Source organism: Orcinus orca, chromosome 9 (genome assembly GCF_937001465.1).
Source record: "Orcinus orca chromosome 9, mOrcOrc1.1, whole genome shotgun sequence".
Classification (NCBI taxonomy): Eukaryota; Metazoa; Chordata; class Mammalia; order Artiodactyla; family Delphinidae; genus Orcinus; species Orcinus orca.
Window position 1 is genome coordinate 48,361,644 of NC_064567.1, and position 25,864 is coordinate 48,387,507.

The following is a 25,864-nucleotide window of genomic DNA, read 5'->3' on the forward strand; positions in this document are numbered from 1 at the left end:
CAACCACTGCGCCACCAGGGAAGCCCCAGTTATGGTTTCTTTATTCCTAGCTGTACTATAAATAAGTTGTAAAGGCAAAAATTGTACTAATACAGCTCTTCCACACACTTTCCTGGTTGTGAACAACAAAACCTAACTTGAAAATTATAAATGAAGATTTCTCTAATGCTAAAAGTAGTAATAATGCTCTCGGTTTTATTTTATAGTTAATAAAAATTTAGATGAGTGAAGTTCCCCCCCACTTCCTTTTTAAGACAAGTCTAGGCCATATTTTCTGTGCTGAAGTAGAAGTTGCTTCTCCAATCATTTCCATTAGTGAACATACACCAAACCTTTGCTAAGGAGTGACCAAACCAATGTTAAAGTTTATTTCTTCTTCCTGACATATCACTAAGAATGAATTGCCCAAAAGGTGTACAGGCATACCTCATTTTATTGCTCTTCACAAATATTGGGTTTTTCTATTATATTGTATATAGAATGGATAAACAACAAGGAAGGTCCTACTGTATAGCACAGGGAACTATATTCAATATCCTGTGATAAACCATAATGGAAAATAATTTTAAAAAGAATGTATATATGTATAACTCAATCACTTTGCTATACAGCGGAAATTAACATGACATTGTAAATCAACTATACTTCAATAATTTATTTTAAAAAGACATATTGTGGTAACCTTGGTGTCAGATGATGCTTAGCATTTTTAGCAGTAAAGAATTTTTAAATTAAGGTGTGTACATTGTTTTTATAGACATAATGCTATTGCCCATGTAATAGACTACAGTATTCATGTGACTCTCACCTTATTGTAATATTCACCTTATGGGGGTGGTCTGGAACTGACCCCACAAAATCTTCAAGCTATGTGTGCCTGTATAGCAGGAGGGAAAAGAAAAATCAACTAATATTAGAAAGTGCACATCAGAGTAATCAGTCAAGCTAAGCAACTGCTTTCTTTACCTTAAAGAACCTTTTTTTTTTTTTTTTTTGCGGTACGCGGGCCTCTCACTGTTGTGGCCTCTCCCGTTGCGGAGCACAGGCTCCGGACGCGCAGGCTCAGCGGCCATGGCTCACGGGCCCAGCCGCTCCGCGGCACGTGGGATCTTCCCAGACCGGGGCACGAACCCGTGTCCCCTGCATCGGCAGGCGGACTCTCAACCACTGCGCCAACAGGGAAGCCCTACCTTAAAGAATCTTTACCTACAAAGAATCTTTCCATCTGAAATGCCTACTTGTTTATGGGAGAAAGAGAAAGTTCCTCTCTTTGTAGATCTCATCTGTACATAGTGTGCAGAGAGCGAGCGAGTGAGCCAGAGACCCCAGATCCAGACTCGGGCAGCTGACCCCTCTGGCTGCTCCCGTGCTGGTCAGGGCACAGGTCATCTTTTTAATATACTTTCTATTACTGAATAGGTTTCTCAGGAGAATAAGAGATGCATGGAAATAATAAAATTCACATTTTAAATCCCCATGGTACTCCATGATCGTGCCAAAATATTTGAGATGAATGCAGAGTTTGACTGAATCTGTATGTCCCCTTTGGCTTATAAGTAACCTGCATGATACTTGACAATTAAAATATTCCAAGAGAGGCTTATGCCTGACATAAATATAACTTGGAGGCAAGGTGTTTTCATTTGGTTTGAGGATTTTCTCTAATTTTATAATATACTTAAACACTTGAAGAAATGTAACCCTCTTCTTCTATCCCTTTACCCCCCAAACTATTCAGGTGTGGGAGCTGCTCGGTCTGGGAACCTCACGTTTATGGTGGGAGGAGTCGAAGAAGAATTTGCTGCTGCCCAAGAGCTTCTGGGGTGCATGGGCTCCAATGTGGTGCATTGTGGAGCCGTTGGGACTGGGCAGGTAACGTTTGTACAGCAGTGACACTGACTTGATGATGTAGAATCAGCTAACGTTCATTTTTCTTTCCTGACCACAATTGGATTCCTCCTTACTCTGTTCAATCTGTGGATTCTTTGTTTGCTCAGATTTTCTAAAATTAATTTGGAATGAGTTAGTTTTCCATCATTCCTGTTGGAAGTAAGCAGAGATAAACCAGTAATTTAAAAAGACATCAAAAGTTCCATCGTTTCAAACTTTGACATACTTATCCCAGTGACCACAGAAATTATCCTTAAAACGGCTTCTATATGAAGTGCTCGTGTTATCTGATTTGCTGTTATCTTCCCTCTAATTTTGTAACTGCTCGCCACAGCTCTATTTGTAGTGCTGTCGGGTAGAAGTAACCTATGCACTTTAATCTTTTTCTTAAAAAACCAGATCATTTTCATTAAGAAATGTGTTATATCGATTCTCTGATCAGGTAGAGGTGAATGACTGCAATGAACTCTGAAATCAAACTGGTTGTCCCCCTCCCACCCAACACACACACACACTATCACTCACTCCTCTTCCTGCTTTGTCCTGGTCACTGGTACCAGCTTTATCTTATTCAGGACTTTGGTATGATCTTAGATATATCTGTTGTCTCCATTCCCTGGTCCAGTCAGTCTCCAGGTTCTATTGATTTTTGCTTCAGTGGCTCTCATTGTTGGCTATCTTATTCATTCCACGCATTACCTGGTTCAGTCTTCCATTATCTCACACCTTGTTTACTGTTCACAGGGCCTAGTAGATCTCTGGATACCAGGTTTACCACTTTGCCAACATTGTAACCAAAACCACTCCATCAAGATGCTTGTATCATCATAGGTTTCCCAGTTCTGACACTTTGCACAGATCCCTATTTCGTACCACGTCAAATGTGGACACTAGCTTCCGTAGCTCTTGACCTAGTCTTAACGATCAAACTTCTCCTCATTCCTTAAAACCACTGCACATGAGTCCATTTTCTTACTGTTCTCAGGAATATCTCATGCCCTTGCGTATTTATTTTTTTCCCTGCTCTCCTTCTTTCCCTCTCTTGCCTATTTAAATCCTGCCTGGCCTTCTGAGAGATGGTTTCAGGTTCTGCTTCCTCTCTGCACCTGCCCTCAGTGATCTGGTTTCTCTGAACTCCTACTGTCTCTGTCTTACAGTTTCTACCATACAGTTTACCACTTAGTTGTGTTTGCTTGTTCATTGCCTTTTCATTTGGTGTGTTACTCCTGTTTCCCCAGTTAGAATGTCAGCCTCATTCCTGAAGGAGCAGTTGTGCCACATCAATCAGTATTCCCTGTTGTGCTTGCGCCCATAGGAGTAGCTCAGTCGCCACACTGCAGAGCTCTTCCCTAGGGGAAGAGGACCCCCTCCCAGTCTGCTCTGGGATCTTGTGTTAGGCTCAGAGGGAGGCTTGCAGCACCAAGTGCCTTTCCTCCTTTGAAAGAATCAACAGTTGAATGCTCTTACTTTTAGAAACGTGGAATAGGGTGAAGAAATCTTCCTGTGAGTTATAGCTTGAAAATAAAGATATTTAATATGTACTCAATTTATTTTCAGGCTGCGAAGATCTGCAACAACTTGCTGTTAGCTATTAGTATGATTGGAACTGCTGAAGCTATGAATCTGGGAATCAGGTTTGTTGAATAGTACATTTTCATATACTAACAGTTTTTATGAGCTTTCCGTTTTGATTTTCTGATGTTGAAAACAAATGTTCATGAGAGATAAATCAGTTGATCCAGGAACATTGTGAAAGTATTTCATTATTGAACTTTAATAGACTTTGCTTATTGGACGACCAATAGGACCCTGGAGAGCATGAATGCTCTCTGCCATAAGCCATAAAATGTATTGTGCTTTATATTTGAAGTTACATTATCCTTTTTATATGGGAGCTCCATTTCTTCTATTATGTCGAAAGGCAAGAGACACTTTTACTATAAAATTTAAACAATCTCTGGCAGTGTAGGACACATTTGTATAAAATACAGTTTTAATGTATAGTGAATTCAGGTGTTATACTACCATGTGACTGGTTTTATGTATCTATTTTAAATATAGTCCCCAAAATCTACACTAAAAGGGTTCTTGGTTGTTTATTCTCAGGATAAACTGGATGGCATTCATAAAGCCGAAACTCGTATGCATAACTCTTTTCATTTTAACTTCCCTAGGGTTCTGTTACATTACATTAAGGATATATCTTTTCATTGAAATAAAATGGCATTCATACTTTGCTGAAAGTGATTCAGGAATTCAGTTTTTCCTATGATGGTGATCATCCTTTAGAATGCTTAAGGTTAATGTCTTAATTTTAGCCTTTAATCTTTTGGGTTAGGAATGCTACATATGATTAATCACCTAATTAATTTTTGGGGTGTTTTGCATTTCATGAATATAATAAATATACATTTCTTACTTTAGAAAATGCTTAATGAGAAAGATGCTTTTACTGAGGTGTTTTCTTCACACGTCCCCAAACTGCTTGCCAAATATATCACAAATCAGAGTAGTGTTTCATACCATAGCTTTTGATGAAAGCAATAAAAAGAGCCAAAGTGCTTGAGATATTTTTTAAAACACAGTAATGGATTCACATTTCCTCTTAATTACCATATCAAGATGCTGTTGTTTTATTGAATTGCCCTTGTCTCAGATGTTAAACTGTCTTGACCTATTAAGTTGTCATGTTGTAATTGAGACAAAAGAGGAATTTGCTTTGCATCAGCGCTAATTGGTTTATCAATATCCTGTACCATTTACATTTTAAAATTGAATGTCTGTAAGATGGTAAGGCATATTTGTACAAAGCCTTAATAAAACTGGTGGTATATAAGAAGCTGTTCAGGGTGTTATGTCTGTATTGTAGCCAGTTTAGGCTATGGGTCACTTATCATAATTGAAAAACCGGTTACCAGTAACTTGTTTTTATTTTCATCCTCTAGATTAATTTTATGGAGGAGGAAAATGTAAATTTCTGGAACCAAAATTGCATACAAAATTAATTGGTGTTGACAGTAGGATTAGAGCATTAGTATGCATTTGCAGCTTTAGAATTTTTTTTTTCATTTTTCTGGATATAAATTAGTATATAATAAAAAAAGTAAAAGCCTAGGTTATACTATACTGAAGTTTCCCTCTCTTTTTGCCAGTTTATTTTATATTCTGCTGCTTACTTTAAACGTCACTGGATCAGAATGTTCCTTAGGCATCCTCTAGCATTCCTCAAATAATTTTCCTAGCAAAAGTCTTATTAGATGATCATTCTAAAATGAAGTTTTTGTACAGTAAGTGCTTATGGAAGTCTAACTCCAAAAGCCAGCTAATGAAGAGTAGTATGAAAATCAGTTGAATCAAATGAATAAAATGTATACAATGAAATGTATACATTGGCTACTAGAGTAAGTTTATTATCAAAGAGAAAAGAAAGTGATAAAATTCCAAACAGCAATATTAAGAGCAGAAGCAATAAATAGATTTTCCCTTATTGTTGGCCTTGATCCACTATGACAAAAACAATATTTAGAAATATGAAACTTTCAAGGGCTTCCCTGGTGGCGCAGTGGTTGAGAGTCCGCCTGCCGATGCAGGGGACACGGGTTCGTGCCCCGGTCCCGGAAGATCCCACATGCCGCGGAGCGGCTGGGCCCGTGAGCCATGGCCGCTGAGCCTGCGCGTCCGGAGCCTGTGCTCCGCAACGGGAGAGGCCACAACAGTGAGAGGCCCGCATACCGCAAAAAAAAAAAAAAAAGAAATATGAAACTTTCAATGTTTAATTTTTCCAAAAGTCTATTACTATTACTGTTACTGATGTATATGTGTGTAAATGAAATATTTACACACACACACACACACACGTCTGAACACAAAGCAGGAACTCATTGTTTTTACTTAACTGTTACAATAATTTGTAAGTTTATGGTGCTCTACATTGTACTAATGAATTGCTTATTTTCATGACATTAGGATTTTATCGGTTTATCTTACAGAGATTCTCAGTGGTTTGAAAGTCCTAAAAATGATTGCTTCTGCTATTGTCTTTTCTCCATGGTTTACAGACATGGTTTAAAATGACAGGAATGTTCTCTAATAGAGTATAGAGAGCGGCCACGATTTATTGAGCATTGCAAGGTGAAAGAGAAAATTGGCATCAGCAAGCATAAATTCCCAAGTAGTAAATTCCCACAAAGTAGTATAGCATCAAAGTGGTTCAGCCACATTATATTCTGTTCACTCTGAAGTAAAAATTTTTTTAGAGAATTAATGTCAACATTTACAAATTGAGTTACCTATTCCCATGAAGTGATCGTTTCTGATTAATTTCATTCTCATAAGTCAGTGTCGTGTCTTGAACACTGACGTTTCCCTTTTATAAATAGAAGAATAAAACCTTATAGTTTTAAACTGTTGACCCTATGATCTTTTACAATGAGTGTTTATGGATGTTAGTGAGATTTTTAAATGCTATAAAAAAGTAAAGCATAAAAAATATTGGTATACAACATATTTAGAAATTCTTTTTTACTAGAACTTTCTGCCTTCTAATTGGGATCTATTTAGGACTCAGAGCATAGTTTTATGGTACTGAAAGGGCCTTACTTGCGTTAGAGAGGTTTTATTCCCGTGCACCACATAAGAATAACATTGGTAATATAAGTTTTGGTTTTTTGTTTTCATTTTTGTTCTGCCGGAAATTATGTTTTTTGTTTGGTTTGCTTTTTTTTCCAATATGGGTGGTATAACAAGTTGTTTGCATTGCCAACAGGGCCCAGGCCCCTCTAGCAACAGCCATATTGTCTCCTTCCACCAAAAGAAGCTTAAAACAGGCAAACTTCTGGAAGGCCATTCAAGATGAGAACTTTCCCACAAGCATAATTTTAGCTTCCTGGTTACTTCCCTAAGAAGGTGTTGCCGTTTCATTTAGGTGATGACTGAAACCTCTAAGTTGTATAACCTGATAGATATAACATATGGCAAAAGGTTTATAATAAAGGTTTGGCCAAATTTCTTATTAAACTGATAGGATGCCATCATGTTGGCTGATTAAGTGACTACCCATATGACCCAGTGAGACTCAGGGCAGTGAGTGTGGGTGTCTGTTGATGACCACATCCCAGCTCTGCCACAGACTTAAGCTTTTCTCATCTGTAAAATGACAAAAATAATAGTATCTATCCACAGTAGCAGTAGTATCTGTTGTGAACAGTAAATTAAATCATCCATGTAAACCTTTTAAAACAGTGCCCGATACATAGTAGGTGCTCAATACATGGTAGTTATTGACGTGATGGTGGTGGTGGTTGGTATTTGAATTGAATTGTACGTTAATGTTTTTTTTCTTTATAACACTTCTCACTGGCTAGCATTATATATTTATTTGTCTGTTTATTGTCTGTCTTCCCAACTAGAATGCAGGCTCTATGAGCTTTGTCTGCTCACCACTGTATCTTTTTTTTTTTAATAAATTTATTTATTTATTTTTGGCTGCATTGGGTCTTCGTTGCTGCACGCAGGCTTTCTCTAGTTGCGGAGAATGGGGGCTACTCTTCGTTGAGGTGTTCAGGCTTCTCACTGTGGTGGCTTCTCATGTTGCGGAGCACAGGCTCTAGGTGTGCGGGCTTTAGTAGTTGTGGCACGTGGGCTCAGTAGTTGTGGCTCGTGGGCTCTAGAGCGCAGGCTCAGTAGTTGTGGTGCATGGGCTTAGTTGCTCCGTGGCATGTGGGATCTTCCCGGACCAGGTCTCGAACCCGTGTCTCCTGCATTGGTAGGCGGATTCTTAACCACTGTGCCACCAGGGAAGTCCCTCACCACTTAAGAACATCCCTGGCATGTAATAGGCACTCAATGAAGATTTGTCAGACGAATGAGGTGGGGGTCGGGGGGCTCTTCCCCTGCCTCAGGTAAACGTTACTGGGCAGGTGTCTTAACTGGCCCACTCCTGGAGGGCAGGCACAGCCTCTTCTTAGATGGCAGGTCTGCGTAAACATTGGTGAATAACGGAATGATTGATTTAAGTTGACATAGTCTTAGATGTTTCATTTCCAGATCGGTTCCTGTGATACAGACATCTCAGTTTAGGGACATTGTTTGCTTTGTTCTTACATAAAACCAGACAGTATAGATACTTACAGAGACTATAAGGTGAACAAACTTTTTTGGCCCTTAAAAGCCTTGGTTACAGTGAAGGCAAACACTTGGCTTCTCTTTAATTTTTCTTATAGTTTATGCATCATTTTTACTTCTCCCAAAAGTTCATTTAAAATTCTTGTGTTTTAAAGGTGAGTAGATTTGACACAGTGACGTTTATTTGAGTTGTGTTATATATGCGGTCAGAGCAATGAATTCATTCTGTTTATATCAGAGAACATTCCAGCAATTGTAAAGCCACATGCATGCATGCGCACACTCTCGAACCACATCCAGTGGCAAGTTATTATGGGGACTGACAGACTGTCATCCTTCTGATGGCTTGAGCTGTATATCTCCTGAACAGCAATGGGGCTCTTATGCAGAAGGTATCATATGTTCCCAGCCAATTTACAGGGAAACAGCAATAACATTTTATCATGGTTGAGAGCCCAGTAGCTGCTTCCTATTAAACTTGCCCTTTCAGATACCTGTCTTGGATTAATTTGTTGATTTCAAATGAAACTCAGTCTTCTCCAGTGAAGCATGACGTTCTAGGATAGACTCCCTGAATGACAATTACTGTGTATTCTAGCTGGTTTCAGACCATTACAAGCCTTGGGCACAGTGGAAGACAGAGGACTCAGTAACTGATTTTAATATCATGTCTAATTTTAACTGTCAGTTATATATATGCCAGTGAAAGAATCCTCAGAAAGATGAAATGCAAAACACTTCTAACTTGCACTTTTTAATGATACACTTTGCTGTTGGGGGGTTGGGGAGGACTGGAGAGGGAGTAGCCATCTCCTAAGGAGAATCAGCATGGTGGGGAAGCATCAGATTTGAAAAGTGAGCACATAACAACTGCCACCTCATTTTTGTGTGTGCCCCTCAGGATGCTTCTAAATAGTAATATGTTCACCAAAAAGGGTTCCATAAATCAGCGCCAGTATTTTTCCCTGAACATTCAAGAAAAATGAAATGTAGCGTTTTACAAAGGATAATAAGCTTTGCTCCCATTTTGGTGAGTATTATAGACAGAGTATGAATTTCTTTAGCAATAAAGAGTGTTGTGAGGCACTGTTGAGTCTAACCTGGTAGGTTATAAGGAGGGGGAGTATCTCTGCTGCTTTGAATGTAATGAGCCATTTTAAAAGAAAATCTAAATTAGGAAGCCTGAATTATATTCCAAATGGAAGGTAAAGACAGTGTTTTGGGGTCTTTAAAAATATCCCCTGCTCATAGAGCACATTAGACATATACATTCTTGCATATTTGTGCTTAGACAATATATTTGCAGTTATAGCAAATTAACTAGTTGTTCATTTGTGATTTTACTTTTCACAATTTTTGCCTAAGTGCATTGGCTTTATCTTTTCCTAAGTCATCTGTTACCATAGCATCCTGATAGCCGAATTATATTTGAAAGGGGAAAGGAAGCATCAGTAGCAAATTATACATGTAACAAACTTGGATCTTTATAAAAGAATGAATGAAACCATCAGGTTTCTTTCCAGCAGTGTACAGTTGAACAGAATGTATGACAGCTGATTTAGATGGAATCTTTATCTGTTATAATCTTTAGTAAAAACCGCTCATTATAACACGGGCTACCATGTGAGTTCATCTTCATGGCATGCCATATAGTATTCCTTGAACCACAGCTGCTCCTTGAAAGCCTGATTACATAACAGTTGTATTATGTGGTAAGTCCGTACACATCCTGGCTATTAGCCCTAGACCCTGCTCGAGCATTGGAAAAAGGTTTTACTGGTCATTCTATTCTGATCTGGAAATAGACAGACAATTTTGAACACACAAGTACTAAGCAGCACCTCAAAATGCACAGTTCGTTTAATATTTACATGTGTCTCTGTTTAATCTTTTTTTTTTTTTAATTCTGGAAGGGATTGGTTTTAAGAAAAAGCAGAAAGTTTTATTTGAAACTTGATTCAAAGATACGTAGCAAAACTGTGCTTCCCAGGCTTCACTAAGATACTTGGAATAAAGTAATAGAGCATTTTAATTCTACTTTTTTTCTGGGTCCACATTGAACAGCCGTTTATGCCATCAGCTCAGTGATAGAACAAATGATGTTTCCGCTTGGGCAAGCTTTGTTTTATCAGGATCAGTAACCTTATCAGCAGTTGACCCAGAACTATAATGCATGTCTCTGAATAGATAGCATATGTCACAATTCTGTGCAGACTTGCTTCATAAGCAAGAATGTCTAATGAAGATTTAATAAATAAGGAAAAGTTTCCAGCAAGAAATGTCTTCTTTTATAACGATAACTTCCCTGAAGCTCATTTTACTGCTTGTGGCTCATCTCTTGCATTTATTCTCTCATAAGAGCTAAAGGAATAAACATACATATAAATGCATCCACATGGACTCCCGTGATACATAATTTAACTGTCAATATTTCTTTCTGAAATACATCACTTGTGAGTAAAGACTGTAGAATTTAGATGATCATCTTGGCTTAAGGTTCTTACGCGACACATAAATGCAATAATGTCCAAAAGACTAGAAAACCCATGTGTGTGGTAAACCAACAATACTTTTATGCAGTCGTATGTTATTTCTTAAAAGCAGGGTAGTGCAGAAGGTTTTCTCTCAGTGGAAAATGTCCTGGCTCAGAAATGTTTAATCACTAGCTTTCAATACCCTATAATTTAAGATTGGATTCTTCATTCTAGTCAGTCTGCTTAGATATTTGAAGACATATCATAAATGGAGAGAGAAGATGGAGCATCCTCACACATAAATAATCACACGTGACTTGTATATTTTGACATTTAACACTTCTTTTCTTTGACCTTCTTTGACAGGTTAGGGCTTGACCCAAAACTCTTGGCTAAAATCCTAAATATGAGCTCAGGACGATGTTGGTCAAGTGACACCTATAATCCTGTACCTGGGGTGATGGATGGAGTTCCCTCGGCTAATAACTATCAGGGTGGATTCGGAACAACACTCATGGCTAAGGTATGGTAAATGCAGAGACTACCCAAGAGAGCGGGGAAATGTTTAGTGGTTTCGTTCTCCTTCCCTCCTTTCTCTCTCTCCCCACCTCAGCCTACCCCCACTTCTCCCCTCTCGTAACAAATCATACGTCTATCCTAGAAGGCAAGATCACTAAACTAGTGACCCAGTCACTGGAAATTATTTAAAACTTAGCGTGGATAAAAACCTTTTATCTTGTTCATTTTTAATCCTGGCCTTCCAGATGAGAATAGGCTGGGATTTTTCTTTTGTGCTGGGGTTTGTTTGTAATGTGAGCCGGTAAAATGTTGTTCTTCATCATAAATTTACATTATTTACCAAGTCCTTAGAATGGAAGCAGTAATAAGCATTTTCCGACGGTTAATAGTATAATGACATTGGATATACATATCACAAAAGAAGAGAGGACCTTTCGCATGATGCTAGATATCTAAATACATCTTCCTACTTTAAGAATATATACATTTATGTATAAAGTCATTTGAAAAGCAAATTGTTGGCCTCCTCTCATTTGTGATCTCAACGTTAGAAAATACTTTTTAGACAAACGACTTGCAGATTTTGTGTAGAGCTTATTCCCTACCCCACTCCCCACACCCCTGCCATTTACTTTTTGACAGAAGTAAGAATATGTACAGTTGTATACCGTATTCAGCTTACTCTCCTTCATTTCCCAGGATGTTTCATCCATTCTACTTCTCGGCTGTGCCCTGAATTCACCCACTTGCCCTCTCTACCACTACCAGTACCCTGGCTGAACCTTGTTTAGCTTCTACAACATCTGCCCTTAACTGGTCTCCTGGCCTTTCATTCTCATCTTCTTCTCCAGTTCATTTTCTGTGGTAAAGAGTGGACTTCCTAAAATGTAAAACCCTGGTTATGTCATCTCTCCTGTTAAGTCTCTTTCATGGTTTCCAGTTACTTGTAGATTAAAGTCCATCTCTGCACATTGTCTTAAAGGCCTTTGCTCTCCTCACCAGCTCATTTCTGCCTTCCCACCCGCCTCCTCTGCTTCAGCCACACCGAACTCGTTTGGCCTCTTGTCTCCTCTCCCTGGCAGCCCTCGACGCCTGCTCTTCCCTCAGCCTGCCTCTTCCTTCCTTGCCCCTCCAGCCGGACCCCTGGCGCATTGTTGGCTCACTTTAAATATTTATTGGATGAAGCAATGTTTGAAACTGCGTTTCTTATTTTGTAGTTTTATTTCTCCTCGTGTTTCATTTAAGAAAATATTTATTTTTATGCCAATCTGTACCTTGTATTTAGGTTTGCGTATCCTCCACACAGGCTTTTGTAAGTTGTGCTCTGTTGCTCTTGTTGCAAACAGAAAGTAGCTCCTTAAGTGGATTGTTTTCACAAAGCTGCAGGGTCGTTTATTAGGGCACACAGAAGAGTGAAAGAATCGCATTTATGCCCAGTTTGCTTTATGTACATGTATGAAGTGGGTTGTGACCTGTTAGCTTATTTGGTTCCTAAAATACTGCTAATAGCTCCAACAGAGGAAGCAGCTGACAAGTAACCTGTAAGCAGTGCTGGCTTTATTTGGGGACTCTCCTCTACGTCACACCTTTACTTCCATCATTTTCTCCAGTGTCCCTGCCCAGGAAGAATCTGCTCCTGTTGAGGTCCTTTAAAATTATTTTCTTGATAATAAAAGATAGCATAAGACAGTACAGTAGTAAAACATATGGACATTCCTGTTCTCTTTTGCTCTTTATAAGTTGTCATTTCGCTTATAAAGAGCAAGATTTCTGAATTTTGCTTAAAATGAAAGCATTTAGAAAGGAACTTAAAAAATGCTTTCATCACCTCAGATAGCTGTTAGCAAAACATACCGTAACTAATTAGACTTGTGTACAGAAATTGATAGAGATTAAAGAAGTCCCCATCAGTGCTACATTGATTAAAGCAATCACACCTGCTTGGGCAGATCAGGCCTTTACTTACTAGGAGATATTTTGCTCAACTGCCATTAGATCTCATTGTGTTGGGGGAGATAACGTTAATGTGTCCTTGAAGTAGAGGCTTGTACATTTATTTCTAGGTCTTTTTTTTTTTTGCGGTACTCAGGCCTCTCACTGTTGTGGCCTCTCCCATCGCGGAGCACAGGCTCCGGCTGCGCAGGCTCAGCAGCCATGGCTCATGGGCCCAGCCGCTCCGCAGCATGTGGGATCCTCCTGGACCGGGGCACGAACCCGTGTCCCCTGCATCGGCAGGCGGACTCCCAACCACTGCGCCACCAGGGAAGCCCTATTTCTATATCTTAACATCATAAAATTCTAATATATAGTGTGTATATAATCAGAACATAATCAATACAAAAACTAGATCTTTCTTCTAAACCCCACAACCTAGAAGTCTGTTTCTGATGGCCACTAGGAACAAATTATGGAAAATTATGACCACTCTTATTACTCACCCAGTGTACCTGTGTCCTTGTAATACGTAACGATTTGGTCCTCCATTAATTTGTTGAAACCTTTTGCAATTTTTTTGTATTTTTTTCCTGTACCACCCACTGAGCTCAGAATTCATTAATATTTTTATTTGATTAGTGAAGTGGGGTGTTTGTTTATTTTAAATTATGTTACAAGCTTCAAAGGATACCTTCTTTTCTAACATTTCAGGATTGACAAGCCACTTAGGATTTTATAGACTAAATCACCTTTCTGTTTTTAGAATGTCCACCCTTTAAGGTAGCAGCCACCAAAGCTATTTTAGCTTCCCCTTTTTGGTTTTATTAGCTCTTATTTGGGATATTTACTTGCCCCTTTGAAAACCTCGAATAGCCTTTTCTTCTCAATAGCATTGTCTTCTCCTCGATATGTTGTGTTTACTCTAAGTTCTTATGTTCTAGTTATACTACTAGGTTAAAAATGATAGGCAGTCTTTCTATGTAGATTTTCTGTCGTTTTTAAATAAATGCATCTTGCAGATGTGCAGTAAAATGATGTTGACAGAAAGAGGCTTATCTGCTTGTCTGGGTATAAGCAATAATGTAGCTGTCCACATTTGTGAAGTGTGTGGGTAGTAATTAAACTTGCTTTTTAGTGGAAGCTGTAGAAGACTTTAAGGTTAAGTAGATTTTCCAAATCTGTGGGTTTACATGTGAAAATTCTACAAGTAAGCACAAAATACTGTTAACACCTATAGCATCATAGATATCCAAGAGGCTAGAGATTTAATCCATTCTTTAAACTTTGCTTATTTTTCCCTTGAGTCATTTCCTCCTTTGAGTGGATGGTATCAGCAACTACTCCGTTATCAGGGGTGTTCCTCAAAGAATACAAATAGGCCTCATCTTGCTTCTTGTCTTCCTCTTTCATTGCTTGTTGGCTTTTCCATTGGTGGAGGAAATGAAGATGGTAATGGTAAGAAGGAAGTCTTGGTTTTGCCACTTGTTTGCAGCACTTATTTAATCACAAATGAAATATGGGGAATATTGTTTCAGTTAACCATGCCTCCACTGTCTTCCATCTACCCCCAGATATTTCAAGGTTGGACAAGATTCCATTCTTATAGTAGAGGATACCATTAACTACAGTTTAACTATAAAAGATTCATTATGTTAACTTTTGTCTGTTTTTAAACAATAGACAATAATAAGTTTTCCAAAACTCTCTGAATGAAACATTAGCTCTCAGAGATGTTAAAGTGTTGTTGTGAAGCTGATTGTCTGTTGCACTTGAAAGAAAATCCAGCTTCGTCTCCAGACATCATAAAGCTTCCATGTTGCACCTCTGCCATCCCCAGTCTCAATTCCCTCCCCAGCCCCTTGCTTATTCTAGTTCAGCCTCATTGGCCTTCTTACTGTTTCTTGAGCATCCAAGCCATGCCCCCCCCCAGGGGGCCTTTCCCTTGCTCTTCCACCCACCTGAAACTCTCTTCCCCCAGCTCTCCGAAGAACTCACTGCCCCCTCACATTCAGATCTTAGGTCAAGTGTCTTTGCCTCGGGAGGTCTTCCCTAAACATCTCATCAATCAGAACTCTCTTCCTTCCACCCCACCCCTTGCTATATATGACTTTCTGACCCTAAGGGGTCAGACCCTGCTTTATTTCTCTTCAGAGCACTTGTCATTGTCTGGAAGTTTAGTATTTGTTTTACTGTCTATCTTCCACGCTGGATAGTACGTTCCTGAGAACAGAGACTTGGTTTTATTATCATGACTGCATATCACCAGGACTTAGAACAGTGCCCAGCACACAGCAGTTGTTAAATATGTGTTGACTTAAGACATTGAATGGATATTTTCATCATTGATAATTTCATCATGCTTAATTTCATAATGGGGTTTGTCTTAGGCTTACAGGCTTCTGTAGATTTGAAAAAGCATTTCTCTGTGTGATCTCACCTGGATAGGAACACCTGGCCGAAGTCAAAACAAAACAGATAGGTTTTGTGGAGGGTGGAGGAGTGGAGAGACCACTCAGAAATCAAGGTTTTCTCTCTGGAGCAGTTTTGCAGCTAAGAAAGGGCGTATAAAATATATATATATAACTTAACATCGTGCTTGTAAGTATCTTATTTTTTCAGGCTTTATTTTTTCTTCTTTGAAACCCAAGCATTAGGAGCCACAGTTCTGAAGTGAGCCTTAACTACCAACCTCAATGTATTCCCTCCGCCCTTGTTTGACTTAGGATCTGGGATTAGCACAAGACTCTGCTACCAGCACGAAGAGCCCAATCCTTCTGGGCAGTCAGGCCCATCAGATCTACAGGATGATGTGTGCGAAGGGCTACTCCAAAAAAGACTTCTCATCCGTGTTCCAGTTTCTACGAGAGGAGGAGACGTTCTGAGTTTGCCCTTTGGCAGTGGACACTGTTGGGAGCCAAACTCTATCTTGGAGCCTCTTATAGCTCACTCCACAAGTAAATGGACTTAATCAAAGGTCATCTGTCTGCTTTTGTTTGTCTAGTTCACAATAAACCCTGGGATTTTTTCACCCATTTTTAACTGCTTATTCTTTTTACCTATTTAGCAAACACATACTATCTGAATTTTTTTTTTTCTGCAAGCCGCTGATGGGCTCTGCTAGCTCGCTGATTGACCTTTTTCAGAAGTTTGATTTCTGAGCATCATTAGCTAAAACATTGCCTACTTCAATCAGGATATTGTTTACTCCACTTTACAAATAAAACCAATTTTTTTTTTCCACAGGATAAAACCTCTCCTGGAGGAAAGAAAAGAAATGGGTGTGAGGAAAGGAGTTAGAGAAAGGGGAAGTATAGTGAATTACTCGCTGTGTCCCTCAGCAAGTTTGCCCTGTTAACCCAGTGGTGGTATTCTTGCATTCTGAGGTTACTGGTTTATTTTCCAGGACTTGATAAAGCAAGAGAACTCCTTGCCGCATGCTGTGTAATTTGGACTCTGTTACATTACCGTGGTGTGCCGCTCTTGTAACAACTCCCAATACTCAGCAAACTTATTTTTTATATTTTTGCTTCCTTGTACATTCTTACTACATATTTTTTGACTTCAAAAGAATGGCATCTTTAGAACTGTTTCAGAGCCTACGATGATATGTGCTGTAGATAATTATTATATTATCCTAAATATAACCATATTATTTTGAATTCAAATAAATTTCTATGCTGATAATACTTTCTTGGAGTTTTTGTGTCTTCCTAACCATTTGGTGAACAGTCAAATGATCTGACAAACTGGTGTTGCAGACTAATGGGGAAAGGATGAGAAGGAAGGGAAGGGAGCGGGGAGGTCGAGAGGAACCGAGTGTGAACTGACCGGTGGCCAGCCCTCATCCTACTGCTCTGCCTGCATCCTTAGCGAGAATTTGTTTCAGTGTTTTCTGGGTTGTGGGTGCTGTAGGAATTTGGCCTGCAATAAATGAAATATGTCCCAGTAGGGAGCATAGTCGCCGCTTTCCCCACCACAGCCCCTAGAAATACTTAAGGCGATAGGCCTAGATACCAGATTTAGCAGAAGGACTGCTATGTCCATCATTTTCCTGGTGATCAAAAATTCCAGGCATTAGTGTAAGTGCTGGGGCTGCAGTGATAAGCAAAACAGATAAAATCCTGCCCTTGTAGACCATAAATTCTGGTGTCTCGCATGTGTGTGTGTGAGGAGGTGTGACAGACAAGAAATAAATGTTTAATGTGTATGTCAGGTAATAATCGGGACTAAAAGGAGAAATAAAGCAGGGTAAGGGGGATGGATGGGGAGTCCTGGGGTATTTTATTAGGGTGGTAAGGGAAGTTATCTTTGTAAGGTGGCATTTGAGCAGAGATAGGAAGGAAGTGAGGGAACAAGCCATGTAGATATCTGGGGAAAGAACACTGTAGGCATAGGGAACAGAAAGTACAAAGGCACTGAGGTAGAATAACACCAGATATGAGGACCAACGAGGCTGTTAGTGAAGTGCCATAAAATGAGGGAGGCCAGATCGTGTAGGACCTTGGAGGCCATGTTAGGATGTTGGCTTTTATTCTGAGTGAAACAGGCAGTGTGTCAGTTACCAAAAGCAAAAGCTAACTGATACACTGCCACACCCCAAGTTTGGTGGTTTAAAATAACAAACGTTTATTATTTTTCAAGATTCTCAAGGTGGGCCGTGTTATTCATCTGACTAGGCTAACTCATTTGGCTCTGAAGGGTCTAGTTTGGCCTCACTCAGCAGGGACAGCTGGAATGCTTGGGGCTTCTGTCCACATGGTCACCCATCCTTCAGGAAGCTAACCCAAGTTTGCTGACCTGGTGGCAGAAGGTTCCCAGCAGCAACATAGGACAAGACCAAATGAACACGCGCTTTTTAAGCCTCTGCTTGCTTTATGGCTCTATTGTCCCATTGGTCAAAGTAAGTCACCTAGCCAAGTCCAGAGTTAGCATGGGACAGGGACTACGTAAGAGTGTGGACACAGAGGGGGCAGTAGGGGGGCGATTTTGCAAACACCGTAATATCACAGTCAGCCCATGGAAGATTTTGTTCAGAGGATTGATGTGCCCTGAGCTACTTTTTAGAGGGATCACTCTGGCTGTGGTGTGGAGAATAGACCCTGGGGCAAGGTGGAAGCCAGGAGGCCAGGTAGGAGGCAGTTATAATAATCTAGACGTGATGGTGGCTGGGACCAGAATGATAAAGATGGGAGGCGAGAAGTCGTCAGATTCTGAACATAAAAGATAGAGCCACTAACTGATGGATGAGGAGAGAGAGAAAAGGAGGAGTCAAGGACGACTCCAAGGTTGGTAGAGAAGGTGGAAGAAAGGAGACTATCTTCTGTGAGAGCAAGATTGTAGGAGAAGAATTGAGGGAGGATCGGGGGAGGTATAGGAGAAAAAAATCAGGGGTTTATTTGAGGTGCCTAATAGACGTCCTAATAGATTAGGCACCTAATAGAGGTGCCTAATAAACAGGTCCAAGGACCAAGCCCTGTGTTACTCTAGCTTTTAATGGTTGGGAACATGAGGCAGAACCAGCAGATGAGACTCAGTGACCAGTAAAGTAGGTAAAAAACAGTTCTAGGAACAGTGTCCTAGAAGCCAAATGAAGACAGGCTTTAAGGAGGGAATGCAAGTTTGTATCAAAAGCTACTGATAAGTTGAGTAATATAAGGGCTGAGAATCAGTCATTTGGATTTGGTGAAATAGAAGTCGTTGACTCTGACAGGTGCTTTGGTGGAGTGTTAGAAACGAGATTGGGAATGGGAGGAGAGAAACTGGAAGAAGTGAAGAGAGACAAATTTCAAGTTTTGCTGTAAAAAGAAAACAAACAAATGGTATAGATACTGGTAGGGAACATGGGGGTCAAGGGAAGTTTAATTATATTTTTAGGATGGGAGATGTTATGGGGTTATGCTGATGGAGGTGGAATGATCACATAGAGGGAAAAAGCAATGATGCACAAAAGAGGATACTTGCTAAGTGGGATCTGAGTAGAGAGAGGAAGGGTAGAAGCATGGATGGAGCTGTAAAAACTAAAACCCGGCACAGACATCATGTGTCAAGCTGCCAGCATCTTATATGAATGATAGAGTGGTATTGTAATTAATTATACAGTTTTTCAACAGAGAATAATAAATCTTAGTGCTGGAAAGTACTTTACTGACCTCTAAGCCTTACCCCTGTAGGTCACCCTCCTGACCATTAGTTTTCTCATGTATAAAGTTATCATAAACAGTGTAGCGTAATATTAAGTGCTCTTTTGGAAACTTGAAACAAAACATGAGTCAAAGACAATCACAGGTGTTGGCAAGCATGTGGAGAAAGTGGAACCCTCATACATTGCTGCCAGGAATGTAAAACGGTGCATCCACTTCGGAAAATACTTTGGCAGTTCGTCGAAAGGTTAAACATGGAGTTACCATACGATCCAGCAGTTCTGCTCCTAGAAAGTGCTCAAGAAAAATGAAAATATACATCTGCACAAAAACTTGTACATGAATGTTCATAGCAACATTATTCAAAATAGCCACAAAGTGGAAACCAATCCAAACATCCCTCAACTGATGAGTGCATAAACAAACCGTGGTATATCCATACAATGGAAGGTTGGCCATAAAAAGGAATGAAGGGACTTCCCTGGTGGCGCAGTGGTTAAGAATCCGCCTGCCAGTGCTGGGGACACAGGTTCGAGCCCTGGTCTGGGGAGATCCCACATGCCGCGGAGCAGCTAAGCCCATGCGCCACAACTACTGAGCCTGCGCTTTAGAGCCTGCGAGCCACAACTACTGAGCCTGCATGCCACAACTACTGAAGCCCGCGCCTAGAGCCCATGCTCCTCAACAGGAGAAGCCACAGCAATGAGAAGCCCGTGCACTGCAACGAAGAGTAGCCCCCGCTCACCACAACTAGAAGAAGCCCGCATGCAGCAACAAAGGCCCAACACAGCCAAAAATAAAAAACAAATTTATTGAAGTACTGATACACGCTACAACATGGATCAACTGTGGAAACAGATGCCAAGTGAAAGAAGCCAGTCACAAAAGGCCACATACTGTGATTCTATACGAACTGTCGGGGAGAAGGTGAATCTGCAGGGACAAAGTAGATTAGTGGTTTCCAGGGACTAGGGGAGAGGGGGAAATGGGAAGTGACTGCTACTAGGTATGGGGCTTCTGGGGTGATGAAAATGTTCTGGAATTAGTAGTGATGGTTGCACAACTTAGCAAATGCATTGAAAACCACGGAATTGTACACTTTAAATGGTGAGTTTTATGGTGTGTGAAATAACTTTGAAAAAGAAAAACTAAGGAAAAGTCATGAGTTAAGATCCTTCTCTATTGATAAGTGGTTCTCAACCAGGTTTTGCCCTGGGTGACATACAGCAATGTCTGGAGACATTGGGGGAGGGGATTCTACTGGCATCTAGTGGGTAGAAGCCAGGGATGCAGCTAAACATCCTACAGTGCACACGGCAGGCCCCCTCAATCAGAATAATGTCAGTAACAGGGAGTTTGAGAAACCTTGCTCAGGTGTATATTCCACAAGTATCTTAAACTCAGTGTGTCAGAACCCAAGCTCTGCATCCTCCCCAGCAGACCTGCTTTTCCTCCTGGTCCCTGTCCCATCCAGGTTCCCAGGAGCCATCCCTGACTCCGCTCTCTCCTCCACCCACTCTCCAAAGCGAATTCTAAATCTCTGGTGCCTACTTCACACCGTCATGGATTCCTGTCTAGAATACTTCTGTCTCTGTGTTGTTGCTTCTCTTTTTTTCCTAAGAGCTTTGCTGAGGTATAATTTTACATACAGTAAAATTTGCTCCTTTTAAATGTATGATTTAGTGACTCTCAGTCATCACCACAATCCAGTTTTCCATCACTGCCACCCCCTCCCTGAAAAGTCTCATTTAGTCACTCGCATTCTCTCCCTCCCCCAACCCCAAAGCTACAGGCAACCACTGATCTTTCTGCCTCTGTAGATTCGCAGCTGCTTCTTGGGCACCAGTCTGGTTCTTCCGCAATTCATTTTTCACCCCGCTGCAAGGGAAGTGGAAGGCTGAAATTCACCTGCATCAAACTTTAGTCTCGGGTGCAGTGTGAACCCCTCAATTTCACGCTCTGGCTCCTGTTTTACTTCACCAATGCTGTTGCCCTTTGCTTCCTCTATGGTACCCTGTGGGCAACAGGGTGTGAATCACAGCACTTGCCATTTCCCAAGCATGCCATGCTTCTCACACCTCAGGACCTTTGCACGTGCTGCTCCCTTCACCTGAAACGCCCTTCTCCTCCACTCCTGGCCGACTGGCTCAGGCACCATATCATCTGAAAGGCCTTCTTCGGCCACCTCAGGCTGAGTCACTTCCCCTATGTTTCCATAGCTCTTTGTTGATACAGCCTGCATCATAGGACTTCTCACATTATGTTTGCATTATGTTCATCTGTCTTCTACAACAGACTGTGAGCTCTTTGAGGGCACAGAATGTATCTTATTCAGCTTTGAGTCCCCCTGTCGAGGACGGCACCTGGCATTGAATAAGAGCTCAATAAATGACCAAGTGAGTGGAAGCGGCGGCATTGCATTTGTGTTAGGTCAACTACAAACTGCATGAACTTTTCCCTGAAAGATGCTTCCTTAGCAGATCAAGTTTATTTTCCTTTGGGTTATAAATGATGCAGTTTGCTAGACACAGAAGTCTTGCAGAGTGGGGATCTTTTACAAAGGTTTCTTAGTCAAAAGGTTAGCGTATGCTGTTTGAAGAAACTTACGGGGTCAAAATACGCATTTTTGATAGCAAGCTTTAGTCTCATGTTTTTATGTACTTTAAATGTCAACTTGCGTGCAGATAAAGCACACATATTCCCCTTTAAGGAGCACAGCAGTTCCGAATGGGATCTTTTATACCGTGCTGCCTAGGCCTTGAGGCATAAGGTAAATTTCGTAATAACACAAGTTTGATGTATTCAAGGGGTTCTGTGAATACTTAGGTGTTTGAGAGACTCTTCTGCCATCCTAGTGATCTGACACCATGTTGATGGAGCATATGCTCAGGCACAGCTGGGTCCATATGTAAGGGAACCCCAAATGGTTTGGGTCTACTCTTTGGCCATTCTTCTCATTGCAGGGATTTTGATCTTGACTTGTTTTCTAAGCACTCAGAAATGTGTGCGGTCTGTCTGCTTCCTGTGGCGGGTGGGGGTGGGGTGAGAGAGAAAGGCAAACGTGGGCAGAGAATGGGGGGCGGTGTTATCCAGGTGCATAAATCCTACCCAGGCTACTGTCAGAAGCCTGCTGCTGCTCAGGAAAAGCGCACAGGTTACCACCAGCCTCAGCTGCAGTAACTGCCCCCTTGAGCATTCTCAGATGGCCAGCCAATGGGGAGTCATCTGCCTGAGTAGGGTTTTTAGCCATCTTTCAGTTCAATTGAAGAGGGAGCTTAAGGACATCATAGGGATTTGTAACGTTCCATGCAAGGTGTCAGGCCCATAAACCAGCACGTCCATCGCGCCGATGTGCACGGGGAATCGTCTCTCGTCGGTGGCAGAGAGATTGAAGATGACCTTTTACTATTTAATTGTATTCATCATTTAATAATTCAAGAATACCTAAAAGGGATGAAGACTTCTTCATTCAGACTAGAATTTGACTCTCTCAGAATGTTAATAGGAAAATACAGTAAAGCTAAGGCGCTTTGCAAGCAGCCTGTAGGGAGTGACTTCCAGTGTCCTGGTTCCCCGAGTTGCCCCTGGCTGGGAGACAGGAGACCTGCCTTCTAGCCCTGGGTCAGCACTCACCTGTCCAATATCATGGGTCAGTTTCCTTCTGTTGAAAATGAGGGCATTGCTCTGATCTCCGAGGTTTGTTTTAGCTTAAAATTCTTATTCCTCTTAGTTAAGGGTTTAAGAAAATGTGAGACATGTGCTTCTGACAGTTTTTGGACTCTGTCTGGTTAGGGATTATTTATTGCTCATATAGCCATTTCATGTATTACGGTTTTTTTTTAATATATATATAGCTGGGAATAGATTCAGAGATCAATACATTTTTATTAATGATAGTCCATCATGCCTGGTAAAGAGATGGCAAGAGAGCTCATCTAGAATGAACCACTTGAATAAACCTGACACACACGCTTAGCTCCGAGCTGCATTTTGGCAGGCCTCTCTGTAAAATAATGACATTGGCAGAGGGAGAGACTATGGAAACCTTCCTCACAGCCAGACTCATAAAATCAAAGGGCAGGTTTGGGGTGTGTTTCTCAGCCTTGGCTGTATATGCAAATCCCGTGACTTTTTGAGTGTAGCATTTTATCTTCAAAAGGACAAAATTTGGCATTTGCTGTAGTCATTAAAAATGATAAATGCCTAAAATGCTTGAGAGTTGGGATTATTGTAGGTTAGAACAAATATTGTTTCAGGACCAAACGCTATCCTACAGTAGAAAACTTCTCACTGACATTGTCAAATCAGAAAATAAAAAATCCTTCATAATTTTCCCTTTAAATCATAGGAAATTGGGCATAATTGTCACCAGTTCTCCTTATAAAAATGTACGGTCTGGCCCTTTTGGAGGTGGATTACTCCTCCTGACTCTAAGAAGAGATAGCTTTGTGCCCTGAAAGGGTTAACTCACCTCCAGATGGAGCTTCTCAGCCCCTCTGAGCAGAGCTCAGATGATATCAATTTCGCTATTTTGCATTTGTTTTATGCCTGTTGAACTTAATTTTCATTCCATTTATGGATAGAACTTGAAATAGTCTATGGTAATTTTAGACAATTTGAAGCCTTTCTCCAGAAATTTCACATTAGAGTTCCAATCTCAGAGACCCTAAGGGCAAATGTAGCTTTAATCCCTCTCTCCTCTTAATGACCTTAACCCTGACCCCAAGCCTGCTCTCTATAAGTGCCAAACATGATTCATTCTCCTTGCTTGATTTAGTTTTGTCCCTTTAATGAGCCAAGATGACCAGGGGAGACCTGATAGCTTATTTGTGCTAATATAAGTATGCTCTACTAGTTAACTCCTAACTCATTTATTTGGCTTTTACTTTTGCCTAGAATTGACCCTTTGTCTCAGAGATGAAAAGTCCATATTTTAGACAAAGGAGATGCAAACAGTTAACATTAACAAGCCAGTCAGGAGACAGATACTACCCAGGAATGAAAGATAAAGCAAACTGCTGGAGAAGGAGGGAGTCTTTGTATTCCGTGCCTCTGCACACAAATATGTGTACCATGTTATAGATAACAGTACAAACGTTCATTAAGAACATATTTTATTGTGCAGTTACGCCCTAATGTGCAGTTTCGCGGAACCACTTTCCTCTTCTGAGTTGTAGGAGTCATGTCTCCAGGTTAAATAATTTTGTGCTTGCGACTTTGCGGTCTGAATGTCTTATTTCTCCAGTCTCTGTAACGTAATTTCTGATCCTGTTTGTGTGTGCAGGAATGCTCTTTTTTTTAAAATTTTTATTTATTTATTTTTTTGCGGTACGCGGGCCTCTCACTGTTGTGGCCTCTCCCATTGTGGAGCACAGGCTCCGGACGTGCAGGTTCAGCGGCCATGGCTCATGGGCCCAGCCGCTCCGCGGCATGTGGGATCCTCCCGGACCGGGGCACGAACCCGTGTCCCCTGCATCGGCAGGCAGACTCTCAACCACTGCGCCACCAGGGAGGCCCGGGAATGCTTTTTTGACATGGTTTTAATACATATTATCTGATTTTTTTTTCAATTTTGCAGCGGCATACCTGGGCCATCAAGGACGCTTGGAAAGTGATAAGCAGGAAGAGACTTTTAAAGAGATTTACGATAGGTTTAGTTCCCCTGTTGTCCGCCTCTCCACTTTCAGCCCAACTCATTTTGGGTTGGTAGGGGTCTGACCATGGGGTTCTGACAAATGTATTTTTATCCTTGTTAATTTATGCTTGCTTCAGTGTCCAAAATAAAACACTATTAAAAATTGATATGACTTTGAACAGTGGCTTGATCCCTGATTATGGCCTTTCCCGGCCATCCCATTTAATTTCTGGCTGGTCCAACTAGCGGCATTAAAAGCTGCCTCTTCCGACGTTGCGTGTTCCCTGAGTTGCGCTGTGCTCATAGCAGTTTAGTCTGGCCCCTTTTGTAGGTCAGTGACACCCTCGACACCCGGTGACACCTTGTATACCTGTGTCACCACAAATCTTAAAAGATGCAATTTTCTTGGCAGCTTCATCCTCCTAAGATGAATTGGAGGGTGGGAGTGAAGGACAGGGTTCTAATCTCCATGTTAAGACCAGGGAGGGCAGATGCCTCTGTCCTCCCTCACTCGGGCCCTGGGGAGACTGCTGGCTTGAAGGACTCTCTGAAAGAAGGATTCCATTAGTGATATCAGTCACACGCTGGCATTTTTGGTTTTTAAAAACAATCTGCGTGTTATCTTTTGAAAATACCTGGTTGTGCTTCTCCTGGAACAGTACTGATAGCATCCCTCATCTATGGTACAGCTTGGCGTACTTGCTCTCTTTGGAAGAAATAAAACTTCAAAGAAAATTCTCCTCAAAGCAGTCAAAGAGTTACCTAATCTCCAGCTCTTTAGAGTTGGGGAATCTTTTCTTATGTTAGCCCTGTTATGCCAGATGGTTTCCTCTTTTTTTGTTTTTTAAATTTTATTGACTGACTGATTGATTGATTTTTGGCTGTGTTGGGTCTTCATTGCTGTGCGCGGGCTTTCTCTAGTTGCAACGAGCAGGGGCTACTCTTCGTTGCAGTGTGTGTGCTTCTCATTGCGGTGGCTTCTCTTGTTGCGGAGCACGGGCTCTAGGCGCACAGGCTTCAGTAGTTGCAGAACGCGGGCTCAGTAGTTGTGGCGCATGGGCTTAGTTGCTCCGCGGCATGTGGGATCTTCCCAGACCAGGGATCGAACCCATGTCCCCTTCATTGGCAGGAGGATTCTTAACCACTGC

The 25,864-nt window shown here is 41.1% G+C and overlaps 1 protein-coding gene across 2 annotated transcripts in view; it reads left to right on the plus strand.

The window, feature by feature from the left end:
- HIBADH (3-hydroxyisobutyrate dehydrogenase) overlaps positions 1–25,864 on the plus strand; it is a 133,181-nt gene that overhangs the window by 88,710 nt on the left and 18,607 nt on the right. The window contains exons 5-8 of one of the 2 annotated variants that reach the window (XM_004265669.3): positions 1,739–1,872; positions 3,448–3,524; positions 10,854–11,010; positions 15,665–16,627. In XM_004265669.3, the coding sequence (XP_004265717.1) occupies positions 1,739–1,872; positions 3,448–3,524; positions 10,854–11,010; positions 15,665–15,823 (527 nt within the window). In that variant the 3' untranslated portion in view covers positions 15,824–16,627. Of the gene's footprint in view, positions 1–1,738; positions 1,873–3,447; positions 3,525–10,853; positions 11,011–15,664; positions 16,628–25,864 lie in introns of those variants that run through there. The other variant, XM_033420588.2, reaches the window with a different exon arrangement.